The sequence below is a fragment of the Xiphias gladius genome, chromosome 22 (genome assembly GCF_016859285.1).
Source record: "Xiphias gladius isolate SHS-SW01 ecotype Sanya breed wild chromosome 22, ASM1685928v1, whole genome shotgun sequence".
In the NCBI taxonomy this organism is placed as follows: domain Eukaryota; kingdom Metazoa; phylum Chordata; class Actinopteri; order Istiophoriformes; family Xiphiidae; genus Xiphias; species Xiphias gladius.
In genome coordinates this window covers 25520727-25541020 of record NC_053421.1, presented here as the reverse complement: position 1 = coordinate 25541020, position 20294 = coordinate 25520727, and the positions used below count along the sequence as shown (strand labels likewise).

At 40.4% G+C, this 20294-nt stretch overlaps 2 protein-coding genes across 3 annotated transcripts; one reads left to right on the top strand and one right to left on the bottom strand.

Annotated features, from left to right (window-relative positions):
* The first annotated feature begins 585 nt into the window (after positions 1–585).
* On the top strand, positions 586–1952 carry LOC120784021 (protachykinin). Its single transcript, XM_040117430.1, has 5 exons — positions 586–684; positions 1009–1111; positions 1216–1239; positions 1333–1436; positions 1926–1952. The coding sequence occupies exons 1-5, from the start codon at positions 586–588 to the stop codon at positions 1950–1952; spliced, it is 357 nt and encodes a 118-aa protein (XP_039973364.1).
* Positions 1953–2237: 285 nt separating this feature from the next.
* sept7b (septin 7b) lies at positions 2238–20275 on the bottom strand. 2 transcript variants are annotated; one of them, XM_040117067.1, is made up of 15 exons: positions 20064–20275; positions 19864–19865; positions 18201–18303; positions 16500–16606; positions 14962–15062; positions 14677–14811; positions 11449–11566; positions 10422–10514; positions 10226–10322; positions 9757–9808; positions 9350–9478; positions 8266–8286; positions 5935–6070; positions 4970–5112; positions 2238–3091 (listed from the first exon to the last, which is right to left on the bottom strand). In XM_040117067.1, the coding sequence occupies exons 1-15, from the start codon at positions 20065–20067 to the stop codon at positions 3052–3054; spliced, it is 1281 nt and encodes a 426-aa protein (XP_039973001.1). In that variant the 5' UTR covers positions 20068–20275; the 3' UTR covers positions 2238–3051. The 2 variants fall into 2 exon arrangements, with proteins under 2 accessions (XP_039973001.1, XP_039973002.1); XM_040117068.1 differs by having other exon boundaries at positions 18201–18300.
* Positions 20276–20294: the final 19 nt, after the last annotated feature.

Genomic DNA, 20294 nt, shown 5'->3' with positions numbered 1-20294 from the left:
GAACGCACAGCAATGGACGAGTGGCAGAAACCCCCAGCAGACGGGTTGGAGAAGCTTCTAGATGGCCACAAGAAACGTTTGAGGTTGTCACTGCTGCCGAAGGTTCTGCTACCAAACATTAGTGAAGATTGCCAATAACGTAACGTAATGTGTTTGTATTAGTTTTGCTTGGCATTATATTAAAACATTTCTATCATTAAAAATTGGTTAATTTGAATTTCTTTCTGAAGACATTCTAAATTCTGCACTTAACATTCGGGGGGGGGGGGGCAATAACTCCAACCAGGACTGTACAACAGAGCGGAAATGAAGCCCTGTTACTCACAGAATAAATATCGACCCACACCGTCCACTCCAGATGTGCGTAAAAGCCCCCCCCCCTGCGTAAAATGAGCGTTAGTGGCGCAGCTTCAGCGAAGAGGGCGCTGCTGTTCCCTCTCTCGGGATTTAAAAAGGTGCAGCGGGGAGGTGTGGACCACCTGCGCACAAACAGTTCTCACGAGCCCTAAGCCGGGCTACAAGGACTCAGCTTTGATATTTTCATGCAGAGGCATTTTGGGAGACGTTGCGCGCGGTTTTCCAACGATGGAGATGGTTAAACTCGTTCTGATACTCGCGCTGCTTCTGACACATGGTTTCTCCCGCGACGTGGATGTTGACAACCGGGGAGAAGGCAGCGGGGAGGTAAGATTTATTTAGCTTCAGTTCATTTGTGAATTTATCAAGAATTTACCGCTTAGGAAAGGATTTTTTTTTAAAACAGACAAATAAAAGAAACAAACAAAGAAACATATTTCCCTGCTACAAGCGTTTCCCCAAAGATTTGGGGGATTCTGGTAAAGACGTCACTGAAACACAAAAAAAGAAAAAGATAACGGGAAGATAATTAAAAATGATGGGAAGATGATTTGATTCGACTCAGTTGCTGGTGGAAATTTGATCACAGACACCAGCAATATCCAGTCTCTGCCTTTGCGTTTTTTTTTTTTTTTTTCTGTCTCATACCAGAGCAAGTGGCCAAACTCCAAAGTGATTCAAGGCGTATTAGTGAGAATGATCAGAAAACCAGGACCGCGCCGACATCTCGGACTCACCGGGAAGAAGGACTCCGGTAGGGCTCTTTAACGCCGCCGTATCACACCGGTGAGTTGCGTTTCTGTTCAGGTCCCAGGAGAGATGGAGAGATCACTGACTTCTTTCTTTCCCCCGAAACAGCAAGAGCGCAGACAGCGCGTAAAAGTAAGTCTCATTATCACTATCATATATCTGGATAAGTGGCACCGTGGCGTTTGAACAGGAGCCGAGTCTTTATCGGATGTTTTCACTCCCCAGAGCGCAGATTTCAAACCTTTGTGGGTCTGATGGGGAAAAGGAGCTTTGAGGACCAAGGTAGGATTTGTTCAACAGCGAGTCTCGCCACAGTGGGAACACGCCAGGTAACAGCCGACCCCCCCCCCGACATTTGTTTCCATTTCAGAACGACAACAAAAAGTTTCAGTTTGTATTGTCAAGTCTGTCATTGTTTCATTAAAAAAAAAAGAAAAAGAAAAAAGGCACATTTCACAGTGGAGTTCGGCACTGTTTGGGGCAAACCAGTGACATCTAGTGGGGATATAAAGTGGTGAAAAACAAAACAAAACACTGCAGACATTAAATGATCACTGACACCAATTTCAACAGTGATATTTCAACGACGAGGGTCATGTCAAACTACCATCACTTCACCATTAGAGTCCACACGATTTGCCATAATAAAACCATCTCACTTCTCAATATCATCACAGGTTTATTAAGTGACTTTGTACAATACAAATGAGAAATAAAATCAGAGATGGAGTACATAGCCAAAGCAAACTGCGGTGTTGACTCTTCATTTCCCACTGAGCATCTCAGCAGAGCGACTGAAATAATGTTTTCTTTTTCAGCACGTCCACGATCACCCTTATATGTGAAAGGGTGTTTTTTTTTTTTTTTCCAAACAGTGGACGCTGCTGTCAAGTCTGATAATTCTCTTAAACATACAAAAGAAGTTATTACTTCAGCTGGCTCGGTATATATATAAAAATAAACTAAAGTGGAATATAACACTTATGACATTATAAATGGTGGTCCGAGGATATTGGAGATAGCGAAACACAGAGGAAAAAAGAAAGCGTTACATTTCAGGAAAAGGAAGCTTTAGCCATTTAAAAAAAAAAAAAAAAATCTATTATAAAAAAAAAAAAAAAGGTCCAAGGTGCGTTTTTATTGTTTTTATTGGTTTCAGGTTTTAACTGTTGACACCATATCATCTATAGGCTGTCGCACTCGTAGGAGGAGGGTTAACGGCTTATCGGGTACACTCAAAACAAAAAGGATTAGTTAATGCCTCGTCCTCTTCTTACTTCAATACATGACAGAAGATCAGGTTAATGTTCATATACTGTTACTGTCATTTTTTTTTTCCTGTAAACACATTTAATTCACCAGAACTTGATTGTACAACAGTCAGACATGATTAATGGGTATGTTTTTTTTTTTTTTTTTTTTGTCTTTGCTCTCCATAAAACTGTACACATCAGTCATTTAAAAGCAACCTTGGGAGAAAAACAAAAAAAAAAAAAAAAAAAGAGCAGCAGGTGGGAGCGCGGACAGTATTCAGTTATAACAACAGCAATAATAATAACATCAATAATAATAATAATAATTAAAATAATAATATGGGTTTGGCTTTTCTAAAATGGGGTTATTTTTTTCTGCTGTTAAGGTAAAGACATTCTTTGATGATGATGAGTCCCGAGGCAGCGAAGGGGCTCCGTGGTGGCGGTTCTGACTGTAGATGCAGACCCTCTCCAGCCCCCTCACATACCCCCAAATACCCCCAGTACCCCAGTAGAGGGTGGGAGCAGGAGCACGGCTGTGCTGGCAGACAGAGCGGAGCCAGGGGAGGAGGAGGAGGAGGAGGAGGAGGAGGAGGAGGGGGTGCTGATGTCAGTGCCACACACTGGTGTCCTGACCGGCAACGTTGGCAAACACAAACAACTCGAGTTGGGGTGGTCCTGCCGACTGTCTTTAAAAGATCTTGCCTTTCTTTTTGTTTTTCTCCAGAGTCCTGCAGGAGAGGAAAGACACACACATCATCAGTAACCATGTATAAAATAATGTAACAGCTCTTTTGCTTTTAGATGCACTAGTAACACATAGATACAATTATAAGTTGTGTGTGTAGTGAACCAGAGAGTAAAAAGCCTACACAGAACTGAATGATGCATTCATGGACATTATGTGTAGCAGTGATTCCCAACGTTGTGGTTTGTGAACCCTGGAACTAGACAATGTCTGACTGTGATCTACAGTCACCAGATGAATATATCTGAGTTCTGACCAGGATCATGATTATTTTTTTTTTTCCCTGTTTATTTGAATAAAGTTTAGAGGCCGGAAATGGTAAAACTATTTTTGCAAAAGTAAATTTTGGAGGAATGTCCGAAGAGATAAAATAGTATGTTGTGTAGCAGCAATGTTTTTTTCCCTGCTTTTCTATCCCCGTAATAACCTCACGACCCCTCAGTTATCTCGCAACCCCTGACTCCCTGGTTGGGAGCCGCTGCACTAGCTGCCTGTATATTGTATTTTCAATCAAAAATGTAAACATTATGTAAAATCTAGCACAGTCACTATATGAGTTGAATCTGTGTCTGAAATGACTCACTATTTACTATAGAGATGCACTTCTGAGTGGGTAAATGTATCCACTACATAGGGTCCTCAAAAATACTCACAATGGAATAACAACAGTAGTGTCAATGGCACGTATCCTTCTTTCTGCCTACAATCCTGCAATGCAGCGCGTCACTTTTTACAGATGCAAACATTACCGTTGCGTAACCGTCAGCTGTCGGTGATGACGTAAAAAGACCAAAGGAAAAAAAAAAAAAATCTATATTTTGGACACTTATGAATCACTAGCAGTAAAAAAATCCATTTACTGCTACGACTGTAGAGTCCTGAGCGTCTGTTAAATAGGGAGCAGTGAATGAGTGAACGAGGAAATCGTTTCCAATACAGCCACATTCTCAAATAAATCTTTATGAAGGAGTTATTTGTTGTAGCGGTTTTGTATTCGATCGCATTAATTTGTTTCATGAATAATTCCTGTTATTTTGTTCAGCCCCTAAACCGGCCACTCTCGTGAATTCCTTGATTTAAAGGTCATGTAAAATCAAGAATCTAGAAGGCTGGCACTTTAGATGTTTAGATTCTTAACCATCACGTGATGCCATCGGGGAGGCGTCCGATTGGTCCCACATTCATTCTGCAGCAGGACAAGGAGCCCAGACATACGGCCGGAGTCATAAAGAACTATCTTCAGAGACAAGAAGAACGAGGGAGTCCTGCGACAGATGGTCCGGATCCCACAGAGCCCTGATCTGGACGTCACGGAGTCGGTCCGAGATCACATGCAGAGACGGGAGACGCTGTGACAAGACTAAATCACAGGGGAACTGTGGCAAGTTCTCAGAGATGCTTGGAAGAACCTACCTTGAAAAACTGCGCGCAAGCGTACCGAGAAGAACTGGGGCTGATTTAAAGGCAAATGGTGGTTCACAGCACATATTGACTTGATTTAGGTGTTTTCTCTTTGCTGCACTTAGTATGAAGTTAACTGATAAAAGTAAAACTGTTCATTGCATTATCTTTGAAAGAATCCTCACTTTACTTTTAGTGCCTGAAACTTTTGCATGCATGCACATCTTTCCATTTTTGATGCCGGGTTTGAGAAACTCTAATGTATCCTTTCACAAAAGTGTCAGAGACCGTAAGGCAGCACCAATCCTTTCACCCTCCACTGAAACATAATGTACAGTAACCTCACATCCCTACGTTGTGTGGATTTGTGTATGATGTAGGAATGTATGCACACGCTTGACGCGTTTGCTAAAATATTGAGCCGACCCATGAAGAGGGTGACAGTGAGAGTCAGCTGTACCTGGAGGCCTCCAGTTTCTGCTGCTCCAGGCGCTGCTGGGCCTCCCAGTTTGCTCTCTCCTCCTCAAACACGCGTCTCTTCTCCTCCAGCTCCTTGTGCTGAGCCTCCAGGTTCTTCTTCATCTGCTCATGACGCCGCTGAAGCTACAGAGACGCAGGCAGGACACGCGAGGCCGTCATTACTTTATGCTCAAAGAACAGTCACACGTAGTCAAAAAAACAAACCAAAAAAAAAAAAACAACTTAAAAACTGCACGTAGACAGCAAAACATGAACTACAGAGCTTTTACACAATACAATACCCTTGGCAGTTATGCTGAATATAGCAACAGGCCTTTAAACAGATAACTTAACAACAGCTTAACAACAAATTGAACTGTTTGGTGTCAGTTGAATACCCCTGGAGAGAAATGATTTAAAGGAGAAAGAAATGGGAAAATGCATCAACACCCTTTAACCTCAGGAAAACTCATGTCAGCAGTAGAAGGCAAGACAGGACAGTACTCATTATTTATGTAACAGCCAGCCTGGTGTAAACAAATTAATAGCCATGCTCTAATGTGAATACACTTTGTAATGTTTGTGATGTAATCAAATCTCATTTTATTAAAATAATTTTAACATTTGAGAATAATGAAAGAGGGTTAATTGCTCCTTGTGTTCAGCAGATGTTTATACAGACGTGTTCACTAGGACTTTCCTACAGTCTGCATGTACTTTCACATTTACATGCAAATAGTCCTTAACTGAAATCTGGTTTTAGGGGGGATCCAGAAAATACAACGTCCATTGACCCAAATCAAGAACAGACTTTCATACTTCTCTCTGTCACACACTTCTAACCGCTGAAACACGTCAGCAGAAGAGGAAGGAAGGCGCTCAGACAGATGAGTAACTTCGCAAGGGCATGAATTGCGGTATTCATGAACACGTCTGTGTATGTTTGTGTGTGTTTGTTTGTTTTACCTCCGCTTCAGAGTCCTTGAGCTTCTGCACTTTTTCCTTGACTTTCATCTCAAACACCTGCTCCATCTCCATCTCCATCTTCTTCATCTTAGCCACATGCTCTCGCCTCTCCTCCTCCATCTGGGCCAGAGGACTCCTGCATGGGGAGCATGTGTGAGCGCGCACACGCACACACAGACGCACACACAGACACACACACAGACACACAGACACACACACACACACGCACACACACACACACACAGAGATACACGCACAAACACACACACAGCTTTAGACCTGTACTAAAGTGCATCTCCAGCACCGGTCCACTCACTGGTATCCTGATGCATTGTGAGCAGTACTGTCATCCATTGCTGGCACTGTCACGATAATTAGAATTTCAGTCTTACTCCAGTAGGACTGTGAAAAACTGGATTTATTGAACTTAATTTTGTTCATTTCAACAAAGTCAGTATTTTCACAGTGGTTCTGCAAACCGAAAAACTACTCTTGAAGTTGTTTGCGTGCAGATTGTAATACTTGGAAAGAAATAGCTGGATTCCGGCTTTTCACAGTGGAACACTGGAGTAGGGGTCAGACACCTGAAAATATGCCAGAATCCAAAATCATTTGGACTGGATGACTGAACTGGTGAAAGTAAAATTTACTTTTGTTCTCTTCCATAGCAGCCAGAAAGACAAGAAACTGACTTTAAAATCTGTGCAGTAGATTGCCACAGCTTTGTAAAAATCTCAAATTGTGTTGTGACACATATTATTATCCCACATTCCCCAAAGAAATACAAACTGTTGGGGTACAGGAACCCACAAGGATGTAAAAGGAACGGGAAACCAAAGCAACCGTGAAACATTTCTGGGAACCAGGTGAGAGACCAAAAAGCTGACGCAAGGAACCCGTGAACACTGGTTGTTAGTGCAGGTGGTGGGTTAAACGTTAGTAAAGCTCAACGGGATAGTCTGTTGCAGTGTAAGCGTACAGAGACGTGTCATGAAATATGTGTAGGGGTTACCTGTGATTATGAGGGATTTAAGTTGGACGAGGGATTATAGGAGCAAAGCTTGTAAAGTATCATCCTGTTCCTGTATCATCCGATCCTGGTCTGATGCCTAACTTTTGTGCAGTGACGGGTTATCCACGTTAAGGGAAACCGTCAGGGAGGAACACGAGAAAATACAATCTTCAAGCTGCAATACACCATTTTTTAAATGAAAAGAAATACAATATAAAAACATTGTGATTATCTGTGACTGCGTTTTTCTTTCAGGGATGCATCGGTCCAGTACATCGGCTTATTAAAAACAACCAATTCACATTAAATATGGGGTAATATAGGGTAGCTGAATTATGAAAATTAGGCGTTTCCACTCTAAGTGACATTCATTCAGTCACAGCAGGCTGTCGACTCAGGTTTTAGTGTCACAGCAATCCCTGGCCTCCTTTTGCCTTACAAAAAAGGGATTCAGTTGAGTTAAACGTTGTGTCAGACTATTCAAATGAGCTTAGCAGCTAGAAAAGTACACATTAACCATTGTTAAAAGAAGTAATAGAGCGAACTACTGCTAGGATGGCTGAGTGGTGCTTGGTGATTACATGCTGTAGCATAAACCTAGTTCAAATGAAATTTGGTAACACTCTCAGTTCATCACATGAATGTTGTGCATGTTCAACTTGATGTCTATGGAATGAATAGCTGTGATGATGGACTTGATAGTTTTTGGTTTTTTCTTCTTCTTATTATTACAGATCCTCTGTGTTTTGCAGTTATTCACCATCCGCCTCAGGCAGATGCATTTTCAAAGTCGATGTCAAGAAGAGTTAAACTTGGGCGGGAACACGAACAACTAAAGATGGAACGCAGCACCACCACCACCACACACACACACATTTTTGTCTCAAGGGGAAACGCTGTGGGTTTCATTTCAACATTGTTGTCCTGCATTTCATAAACACTGGTAACCACTCAACAAACATCTCATGCGCAGGTCTCTGTTATTAAAGCAAAAGCAAGCAAAAGCAGCAAGCAGCAATGGCAATGAAAGCACCAGAAAAAATTTTTAAAATTTTTAAAAAAAAAAAAAAAAAGCATCATTCATATAGCTCAAACTGGATTTATAAGAGGTGTTGTCATTTTTTTTTTCGCTGTTCCTCCTGGAAACATCTACAGGGGAGGGAAGGAAAAAAAAAAACTGGAGTGAGAGAGAGAAGAGAAAAAAAAAAACCAAACTTTTTTTTTTTTTTTGGGGGGGGGGGCCGGGGTAGAGGAAGGATATAGAGAAACGAACATCTTAAACAAGGGTCTGAAAAAAAAGTGAAAAAATGACCACTTACATTCCTTCAACTGTGTCAAGTCTACAAAACAAAAACACATACAACCAAACACGCACACGCGCAAACACACGCACGCGCGCGCACACACACACACACACACACACACACACAGCATGCAATGATGAGGTCATGCATTAAATAATACTATAGTCTATTAGACTTCTACTGTGACTCCAAATATTTTTTCACTGCAAATGGAAAAAAAAAAAAGAAAGCTCAGAAAAAATAGCAAATAGTGGACTTTGTGAGCTTGGGTGTCAAATTAAATCAGCAGAGTTGATCAAATGTTTAGCTGTGTGTTAGCATCAGCAGTGTGAGGCCTCTATTCAGCTGTAGAGCAAATCCAGTGGCATGATTTTATGCAAAGTAGCACGGTGAGAGGCTACAACAAAAGCAAAACATCACAAACAGAGGACAAATGGTCGATGAATGAACTCCCAACTTTGTCTTTCCAGTAACCTGGAACCTAAATACCAAGATTTGAATAAATAACTCGACAGCAACTCAGTCATCTGCAGTCACCTCCTACAGGCCAAATGACAGTTGTGTTGCTTTCACAAATGTATCCATCTCATCCAGCCCATAAAATTTACTATAGCAAAAATACCACATGAAATGGAATTGCACAAGTTGTTTAACATATTAGCCCCGACCCATCCTGCAACATCTGCATCTGTAGATTCCATTGAGCGTGAAATACATCTAAAACTGTGAGTCCTATGTACTTTCAGATGAACCCTGTTTGGTTAGTTATTGAATATGGGCCTAAATTTTCTAGTATTCACCTGCCACCAACAGAATCAAACCTTCAGATAATGAGTAATCCTGCAAACTCCTAGTAGGGGAGAAAACTTCCCCGTATGCAGCAAATAATATTCTCTATTAATTAAACTAGGGACTGAAGCAGGAAACCAGCAATTCAGAGGTCCTGTTCTACTCTACCCGATCTAAGTCACGGTAAAAATAATAAGACAGCGTGTCAAAACTTATTTTACTTCCTTTTTAATTATTCAGAAGTGAACTTCCCCTTTCTGCCTGCCTCGACTGCAACTGCTCTCTCTAGTGTAGTTGATCCAGAACCTACTTGGTGGACAGTTGTCCTTTAGCCCTGTTGTTGTCGACTCCGTTGTAGGTGACAGCGGCCAGCTTCCTGCTGCGGTAGTTTTCATAGTGGACGTTGTTTGTCACGTCCTTCAGGTCCTGCATGTGAGTTCTGCGGGTGGACAACAAAAAAATTCAGAATATTTAAAATGCTCTCTGAACAACATTTCACCTGGTCTTTCATCTAATACACTTCCTAAGTTAAAATCGCTGACATTCATTTCATCTTTTCTACTAAAAACATCTACTATTGGTGAATTAGTACTAACCTACTCAGAAACCACCTGAACAGCCGTGAAAGAGCCTATGCTTATCAACTGCCTGGTGGATTAAAGTGTTTATGAATTGTAAATGATACAGGTTGCTTAACGTCTTTGAATTTTACAGTACCTGATGAGCATATCCCTGAGGATGGTGAAGTCGCAGTGGTCACTGTTTTCAACTAGGAGGGAAAACAACAAGTCAGTCAGCCAATTATCAGGATTTAAAAAAAAAAAAAAAAAAAAGTAACCTTGTCTGTACCTCCGACACCAAGTAACATCTTGGATCTGAAGCTCTAGACAATACGGGGCAACATGGGACCGTAAGTAATGCTCGATTCCTGTTTTCAGGAATGCTGTCCTATCATGGTGCTTAGGAATTTTACACAAAAAAATTTATTTTACATGTTTGATAAATACACATTCTTATCCCTACTTTACATTTGAGGTAATATATTCTTAGCTCTCGTATTATATTTATATTGAGCCTCTATTTGTATTTAGATGCATTACTTTATATTTTCTTTCCTTTAACGGAGTTTCAGCATTTGAGCAAGAATTTTCACTGTGTTAATATTACACTAACAAAACTTGCATACCTTCTGCAACCCCCCAGGGGTATTGTCTCCCTCTGACCCTCTTGCTGTTCACCTCAATGATGGTGTTGCTTCCTACTACAGCCAGTGGCAACTTGTCCTGGCAAAAGAACATTATATGGGTATAATTAATACAAGTGTTTATTAACAAACTAGTACACCTATTTTATGTGTGGGTCAGGCAGGTGACAGACGGTACCTTGATCTTCTTCACCAGCCTGTTCTCCTCTTCGTCGTCTGTCTCAGGGAACTCGTAGATCTTGATTTTGTGCTCTTGGATTTCCCGCATGATCTAGTGCAGAAAAGGAGAACAAAAGATCTTTCAGCAACTTCTGGCCAAGCTGCTGACTGGAAATGGCTTAACAACAGACGTACGACCATAGCCTCATGTTAAGCCAAAGATAATCACTCAAAATGGGTTCATTTTAATCCAGAGATATTATAATTATCAAATCAAAAGCTGCTGTATATAATGTTTTCAGTTGACACAAAATGATGATATGAAATTGTGTGTACTTTGCACACTCAACATAGCAAATTTCTGTGGTCACATCTTGTCCAACTCAAGCTGACAGTGCAAATGACTAATCACTTCAGTAAAACAACTTAAACATATCTGACACTACATGCTACACATTCTTGTCGAGTTTCATGATACATTCAGTTGCAGTTTGCAATTTTCATTCTCCTCCCCCTATCTAGTGTTAGTATAGTGACTTCATACAGTTTACTGACTTACTTGTATGGTCAGTTGTCAGCCTAGCTTGATGTTGAAGATGCATTTTTGGGTTTGTGCTTATTTCTCAAGTGTCTCATCTTAATATTAACACTCAACCTGGCAGATACTTTCTTGACACTAATTCAATTACACTACATTAAATCAAAACAAACCTAACATAGCTGGTTGAAAGATGTGGCTGCATACCAACAATGTTTCTAGTAAAAGTACAACACAAAAGCACTGCAAAGTGGAACCACTGCAAATTCAGCGCTCTTTTTTTAAATTTTTTTAAATTGTGTATTTGTATATTTTACAGACAACTTACACAATTTAAGACATGTAGCTCAGCGTTTTACAAACAGCTGCAACATCACAGAGGCTGTTCTCTACTTGACTTTCCTTCAAGATGCACAGTATTGCCATCATAGAGATGACCACAGGAGGAAAAAAAAAAAGAATCTGAGATCATTTTCTGCAGGAGTGTGCAGCTGTGGAAACCACTGACCTGCTTCTTGAACTGTTGGCATTCCTCTGGGGTGAGGGTGTCTGCTTTGGCGATCAGTGGGATGACATTGACTTTCTCATGTAACCGTTTCATGAACTCAATATCCAGGGGTTTCAGTCTGCAGAGAGATATCAGTCATATAGAGTTATTCTCTACTTAATACTTAGTATCGATATCTTAAATGTAGAAGTCTGTCGAGCACATTTAAGTTAAAAATAATTAGACTGTGGTGAATTCTACTTCTTCATCATTACAGAAATAAATGGGGATATTTTGAGGCTTAAGATTTAGATTTGATCACTGTTCCTTGCTGAGCTCTTCCTTAAATGAATAAATGTAGTTAAACCAAATATAGAAAAGTATCTGTGATGCCTGAATGATGTCTGTTAAGTCTTAAGAAAGTGGCCTTGTAGTTGTGAGAAAGGGTTGCTATTCTTGATGGTTTTTGAACTGAATAAACAACATAACTGATTGGTTGAGTTACAGCTTTGCATTTCACTTTGTATTTTGTTATATAATATAGTCACATCTTCATTTGATTCTCTTGTGGAATTGTGGAAAAATCTCTTTGAATCAAACTCGACCCTGAAGCAGAATTTGTTGTTTTTAGTGGTTAGAGTGGGATGCATGTTTGGCAACAGCCATGGAGGTCAATATACTCTCAAGAAAACCTGAATGCAACAACTGGTAGTTATTATCTGACAGTGGAGCAACAATAAAAGCAATTTCACTAGTTTTCTACTTATCAGATTAAAAAACATTTAGTAACAGGTGATGTAATCGATGCTGTTGCAGACACGATGGCTATGGTAAACTGTGATATTCAACCAAACATAGGATAATAAACACCCCAATAATGACAGCTAGTCCATGGATCAGTCATATTCACACCAGCATGCCCTTTATAGTAGTACACATCTACAAACAACATCTATTTCACTTTCAAAAATATTCTTCATTGCCAAATGTTGGTTGACATTGGCATTTCACAGACGCACTGTGCCACAAAATTTAAGTCAACAAGACACTAATAAATTATGCAGTAATTACTATAAAACAAACCCTGACCCTACACAAACTGGCCAGAAGAGTGTGCTGCTGACGAGTTGTAATGCAGCCGACCCAAAACGTCAGTCTAGGCTCAACATGTGCCAGTCCAATGTCTTTATTTGGAAGAGACCAATATCAACCCCAAACAAGAAGATTTCCCAAACACAAATAAGGTAACATATTTTGCGAGAGAACAAAAGATCTAGCCAAAAAGAAAATTCATTTGAGACAATAAGCCATGTATATGTAAAATCACAACAAAGAAAATAGAAAAAAAAAAAAACTAACAGTATTTCAGGTGACATCTTCACAAACTACCAGTCAAAAACTAAAGATATTCAGTTTATATTTATATAAAACAGAGAAAATTAAATTTAAAAATAAATAAATTGATATTTAAAACAGTTGGCAAATACATTTTCATTTGATGGACTAATTGATTAATCATTGCAGCTCTAAATAACATACATTAGCAGTCATACAGTATATTGATTATCAAAACGGTAATTGTTGTTCGGATGTATTATTTTTGTTTTTATTGATTTTACATTGGTATTAGCTTCTCTTTCTGCATTTGTCTCCTTGTTTTATGAAGTGTATGGAGGTACTACGTAGTTTTTACACATAATACACTTCACTACTGATGAACTCTGAACCAGAGTTTGAGGAAGGCCACACATTTTATGATTTAACATTCATTTCGTTAAAGAGTCACCATCCTCAAACCTTTAAAGAAACCAGTTACAGTTAAATATTTAGATTGTCTCTCAGTGTTGGACGTCATTGTGCTGCTGTGTGACAGCAGTCAGCTGATGTTGTGAGGGGACGCTGTGTGTGTGTGTATGTGTGTGTGTGTGTGTGTGTGTGTGTGTGTGTGTGTGTGTGTGTGTGTGTGTGTGTGTATTTGTAAGAACATACGCTGCATATCCTCAAGGCTAAAGTGCTGCTTGCATGGGTACAGACGACCGACTTGTACAAACACAACCTCTCATCGAGGACAGACAGACATAAGATGAAGGGGACCAAAAAAAAAAAAAGAAAACAACGAGAAGGGAAGACAGAGGCTTCTTCATTGTTTACAGTAAGTCACGGTCAACAGTGTTAAGGGCATGTGAGCACACGGTGGACATTTGCATATACACAAACAGGGCTCCACACAGCATACACAAACAACACTATCCAGCCCTACAATGACAAACAGCAATATCACCTTCTGTATTTTAAAAGGTCATACATGCGCTTGAATGAGTTATTGGCCGAATACTAGCCAAAGCTTGTTTTTTTTTTTTCATGGCAGGAAATAACTGCTTGAAGTCTCATATTTTAATTTCACTACTCCCACACTTACTGCTCTTTGACTTAACTGTATATCACACAAGTCACGTACGCTTCTTAAAAGAAAGACAAGATAAGAACATCTGAGTTGTCCCCTAACAATAGAGCTTCTGGTGGCTGGTGAATAATAAACATCGAAATTAAAATTCCACACAGTCATCTCTTTATGAAACATTTGACAGTATCAATATCATCTGCTGGGCATTTTGCCAGCATCTTCGTCTGTATTGCTCGGCCCCTCCCCCCTTTTTTTTTCCTTTTACAGGCTTCAAGTTTTAAACCTTGATTTTGCAAGACAGATGACTCAAGTTTCACATTATAATTTACAGCAACGGCCAGGGTGAGCAGTTGCAGCAGAAGGAGTAACACATGCACGTACTGCACATACAATCCCCAACCTCAGTAGCTGCCTAGTAGGACCACAGCTTCATGCTGTTGGCCACCGAGCTGCTCTAAAAGCAGCCGAGGGTTCACCACCTAGCTGTACCTGTTAGGGGGGGAGGAAAAGCTTTACTGACTAACCTTCCCTGGATTTTCCAGACAGTGAACAAGCAACCTTCGCTTCCAGTCAGTCGCTGACCTCTGGGGCACTGCTGACCTCTTATTTCCCTTCTTACACTATTTTCACTTATTTCCTCCCACTGTTCACCCTTCCCCTTCCACCTTTTTCCTTTCTTGAGTCCTATTCAGACCTTACAGCCATCCACTTCCTTTGTATTGAACAAGGAAGTGACATTTAAGAGTTTGATTCACGCTGGAACTGTGTTTATTAACAGCATAGGGTCCTGTGTATGAAAGCATGCACTAAAATAATTGTTTTATGAACTTGTCTCGCAGACTCACCCGTGTCCCGAGGGGGCGATGAAGTACAGGCAGCAGTGGATTCGGCTGTCAGGCATCTGTCTTCTATTCACCCGCGATTCTGAGTTCAGGTAGTCTTCAAACTTGCTGTCTATGTGGTCGATGATTGGCTGCCAGCTGCATAATACAAATCACAGCGTCCGATAAGAAACAAATCCCCACAAAGACTCAGAAAGACACCTGAACTAGGAATGGTGGAGAGTAGCTTTGACATTTTAGGGATGACAAATGCAAAAATATTATCTGAGCGGCAGTTGTGATTCTTACCAGTTGCTGTTGTCGACAGCATCTCCAAACCCTGGGGTGTCAACTATTGTGAGCAGCAGCTGGACGCCGCCTTCCTTTATTAAAACTTTGGACTGCTCCACCTGACACACGAGAGAGAATGAAGAGCAGGTTGTATTTACTTGTGCCACAAGCTGTGCTTTTGAAACAAAACCGTTTAATTAATCAGAAAAAGCATTCAGCGTCAAACAACATACACCAGACTTCAGAGAAAAAAAATTCAAATTTATAGTTAATGATCCAGATCTGCCCCAAAATTTAATGGGTTCTTCCCTGGCGCATACCCCATTTCTCCACCAAGTTTACCTTCTGCATTATCCTGCTAAAACATAAACCAACCAACAAACAGACATGGGTGATTACATAGCCTCCTTGGCAGAAGTAATAATAAAACCAAAAACACAGCATGGAAGGTGGGGTGCAAAGTCATTAGCACCGTATGCTAATAGCATCACAGATCATATATTTCACATAGAAAACACTTGAATCTAGCAGCATGTAGCAACACGCCATTTTACACTGTGCTATTAGCCAACTATGCTGTTAAACCAGAAAAGTACTCAAGAATCTGAAAGTAGCAATGCTGTCAGTCAGGAGCCAGATAGACAAAATACAGCACCTAAGGCATTCAAGACTCTGGACAACGTCGTGTAATTAGAGAAGATGAAGAGAAAAACATTTACGACAGGAGCTGACAGTGAGTCTGACTTATTTAAACCATTAGGACAAAACTAAGGTCAATCAAACCTCATCACAGTCTGGTAAATGTTATTTTTTTTACAAATCTAAATCGCCAGTTACCAGGGCTGTATCCAATTCAAGAAAATCATATAACAGACACTTTTCTCACCAAAGCCCATAATTATCTTCTCCATACAATATTCAGATAATGTTTGCTAATGTTAAACCTTATGGGTAACTACTTCTGTGTTCTCTGAGGTAAAAATCAGAAAGGCATAGATAATTCTTTTTGAATTTAAAGGAGCAGGTTCTCTGGCTGTGTAATATTGTAAATCACAACGTTTTTATAAAACGGTGTATTTATGTTAGTTTTTATGATAATACATTATGCTGCTGTAACTGTCAACATGCCAAGAATTTAATGTCACTGTATTCATCCTAGCAGACCAAGGCAGTTAATCTACTTGGGAGCTACACACTTGAGCGCACATTAAAACAAAGTGATAATTAAGTAGGTATGTTTGTCACTGACAGATGTACTGTGACACAGTTGTGAATCTGTATTTTTTGGTTCTGTGGCCACAGTGCTGGACACATTTCAAAATTGTGGTTTGGATAGCTGCCACAGCTGTTTAAGTGTGCCATTTTTCAACTCTGATATTTGGTCTACTTAATACTGTATCTAAAAAACAACCGTTGGCATTTTCCCCTCTGTGTATCTGTTTTTGCTTTTTGCGTTTTTTGCCCCAGCACATGCTAAAAATGCAGGTGTATTTGCTTGTTTTTAACACTACATGAACAGCTCAGCTCAAAGATAACATTTATTTGCCCAAATGTACCTGTACAGTCTTTTTGATTCGATGTGAAGGTCCAGGATACTCAGCTGAATACAGGTCTGTTAGGAACAGAGAGTTGATCAACGTGGATTTGCCCAGCCCTGACTCGCCTGAAACAGGAAAACAAGATGACAAATCAGACGATAAAATATTGAATTACTTGGAATAACACACTGAAAATCTATATTATTAAAACAAGGGGCATGTGTCTAGCTGGGGATGACACTAACATTTGCCTAGGCCATTAATCCATTTGGGTAACAGTTAAAAGGATAAGGAAACCACACAGACAATTGGCCATTGTGTGCCCAGTTTCCAAGTTCCCAATGAAAAGGATCATTAGTGGAAATGACCACTGGCACTGCCTGCCTTGGCTGCAGGCCACAAGTCAATATTTAACGAGCCTCCATTTACACCATAGCTACAGTCAAAGGGTAATGTGTGGAGCTTGTACTGTAGCATTTGTTTGTCATACATTTTATGCATGGCATGTAACTATGTGCTATGGGTATGTGCTTGTTGAATTGACTACAATACAAAGTGATGACAGGCCTGTGAAAAGAGCTGCTCTGCAGTGTGTGAACTGAGCATGTTGTTGGTTCATGTCTTTCATGAGGCAGGGACAGACGTGCCAGTCACTGTGGTAATACTAGTCCCATCGCTCCCCTTCCCTTCCTCCATCTTTCCTCTTTTCCTCTTTCACACCACTCTCGTGACGCATTGCATTGCATTGCGGGGACATGTGGGCTGAGAGTTCATCAGAGCCAAAAAAAGCTGAATATTGTGTGTGTCCATGCAAGAGGGTGATACCATAAAAACAATGGCAAGCATTTAACTACAAACAAGCCTGGAGGACATCCTCTATTTTCCTTGTTGCTAGATGCTATGCCATTTAAAAAAAAAAATCTTTTCCACAATAATTCCCAAAACGAAGCAGTCTGTTGCAATCACACTGAAGAAGTCACAGGCCCCAGAGGACAATATGGACACCATCCAACAGCTTTTATAAAAAACAATTCAGAGGACAGGAGCAAGAAAAATCCAAGTTCCTTGTCATAAACATGATCTAATGCAAGTAAAAAAATAACAGCAACAAAGAAACTGCTAATATGTTTGGAAATTGATTAGTTATACTATTAGCAAAAACCTGTAAAGAAACTGACTGGTGCATGTGTGTGAATGCAATGGGAAATGTGCTATTCTTAGAGGCATGCTGGATACAAATTCTGTTGGCCCCACCACAGGAAATGGTTTTGACCCGAAGAAACATTTTCCCTCCAAACAGAGACTGATCAGCCGAGGAGTATCTTGGCATTGTGTCAACCACCACATCTAAGCATTTTAAAAGAATGTCTGCATTTTTGATTCGCTGAGTGAAGTTCTAGATAAATCCAACCCAAATGTTTCTGCTCTAGGAGACAGTGTCTCCTAACCTAACATCAAGATGAATTCATATAAGAGCAATGCATTGGTCCCCTCCTCTCTGACTCAGCAATTAATACTGCAAAGCTGGGGGCATGTCCCTTGTGTATAAATATGGCTGCGCGCGCACACACACACACACACACACACACACACACACACACACACACACACAACAATAAACCACAACTAAGGACTTTAAAATGCCAACCACAATGAATACAATGAAATGATTCACATAGAACAAGGGCAAATAGAGAGCTGAGCAGCGTGTGTTCTTACCCACAACCATCAGGGTGAACTCAAAGCCCCTCTTGACAGACTTCCTGTACACTTGGTTGGGGAGGCTTGCAAAGCCAACATATCCTTCCAGATTCTTTTGCTGCTGTAAGACAGTAAAAGAAATACATTTCTTTTACAATTAAAATTGTAATCAAGCATGACACAGTTGTTATACTGGAGATTCTTGACTTTAATTATGCAGAGCTGAACACTGAACAAAATGGTTGGGAGAAAAAAGAAGAACGCCCATTTCCTATAAGTATAAAGATAACTTCTCTACTTACAGCTGTTTTGTGTAGATCATTGTGATGCAGTTCCAATATGCATTAAGAGCCAGCATTTCCAGGGTCACAAAGCAAATGGAGAGAGCACAAAAAACAAAAAAGGCAACAGAGAATCAATCTCGGGCCATCCGATAAACACACCACTCTGTCTCCAGAATCAGTTTCCCAAACTGCGAAGCCTGGGGCAAAATGAATCATGATCTTTGCTACCGTAACAAAACAGACAGTTGGCCAGTGTGGTGCATATTCCACTCCACTTGCTCCTTTAATGTCAGTAGCATCATAAAGTAGGGCCCATTCATCATTGCAGCTTTTTCATTTTCGCCCGTGGCTAGGAGAGGATGTCTGCCTCTACCACTGGAGCATCCCCTGCCTATGAACAGCAGCCCACATGTTTTCTGTGTGACACTATGACTTATGATTTTGCCTACAGGATGTGCAGTTAAACCTCAGCAGCATTCTAGAGCCTCAGTTTGTGAAGCAATATGTATCAAACTTTTCACATTGATTAACTAGCGAAAAATTATTTGTTTTCTTCTTTTTTTTTTTCTAAACAGTTTTTTTTTTTAATCTAACAAAATGAAAAATAAATTGAGAACTGTCATTTTAAAACGACAGTTGCCAGTTTCCTTTCCGGCTAAATATGGTCTGCTAAAGGAAGTGGTGGCAGGTGAAGAATTGATCTGTACTTTGATTGTAGAGTATTTTTATAATGCTCTCAACAGAACTCACATTCTGACTTAGAAGTCACAGCCTTAAGCCAATGAAATTAAAGTCAAAACATTAACTCTGGGGTACTAGATCGAGTATAATCCAAATTTAATGCCAGCCTTGTCCTCCTTATAGCTAACCGTGAAAGATCTTCCTGGTTTGCCTCCGATTGCCTGACCTACATGTTCTGATAATTGCAGTTTAATCGAATTATTGATCACACACTAATGCAGCTGACACACGGATGCAAGGAAGTGGTCCCTCTCCTCGTTGAAAGAAGCATTTTGAAAAGGGCTTCATGGACAGATGTACTGCTAAAGACACTGACCGTATTCTGCGATAATGTGGGATTACTTAATGTTTTTACAAATCAGACAGAAAGTCCCTGCAGTTCACATGCAGTAACGTTACATCTCGTTCCCCCTTACGTTCAAACAAGTTAGCATTAACGAGAGCTGTTTAATCCAACATACGACACTAATTTAGCCAAAATTAAAGCTTTAAATAAACACTTAAACGTAACCCTAACAAGACGGTTAATAGGGCTCGTTACGTTAGCTCATAACACACACTAAAAAACATTAAGTTAAGTACTTTGCGAAAGAGCTAAAGGCAGGAAATGACACCCCCGTTAAGTTACGCAGCCTGCTAGCGAAGCCGAGGCTAACAGCTAGCCGAGGCTAACAACTAGCTAGTTAGCAACCCATCCGACTGGGCGTTGGTTGCTCAGACAACTGCAGAAGCTTAATAGCGGCAAAGCCAAAGAGTTAAAATAGCGAGTCCAGTGGTAACACGAATAATTAGACTTGCAGTTTACAACACACTTTTCACAATAAGTCGTGACAGTAAGTAACGGCAGCAGTCTCACCCATAACGTTGACGCTCCCTGCCGCCTCAAATACCGATCATTCACAAGCCGACATTCCCCTTCTCGCTGCTTTTGCTTGAGCTACGCACTATGAGGCACGCAACGCCTCCCGTACTCAAGGAAATTCAGGCGAAAGAGGGACGTAAACTGTACGTGAATCACAAACGGAGACACACGCTAGTCTCGCGATAATGTGTTAATTCCTTTGAGTCCTAACGTGTTCTCGCGATA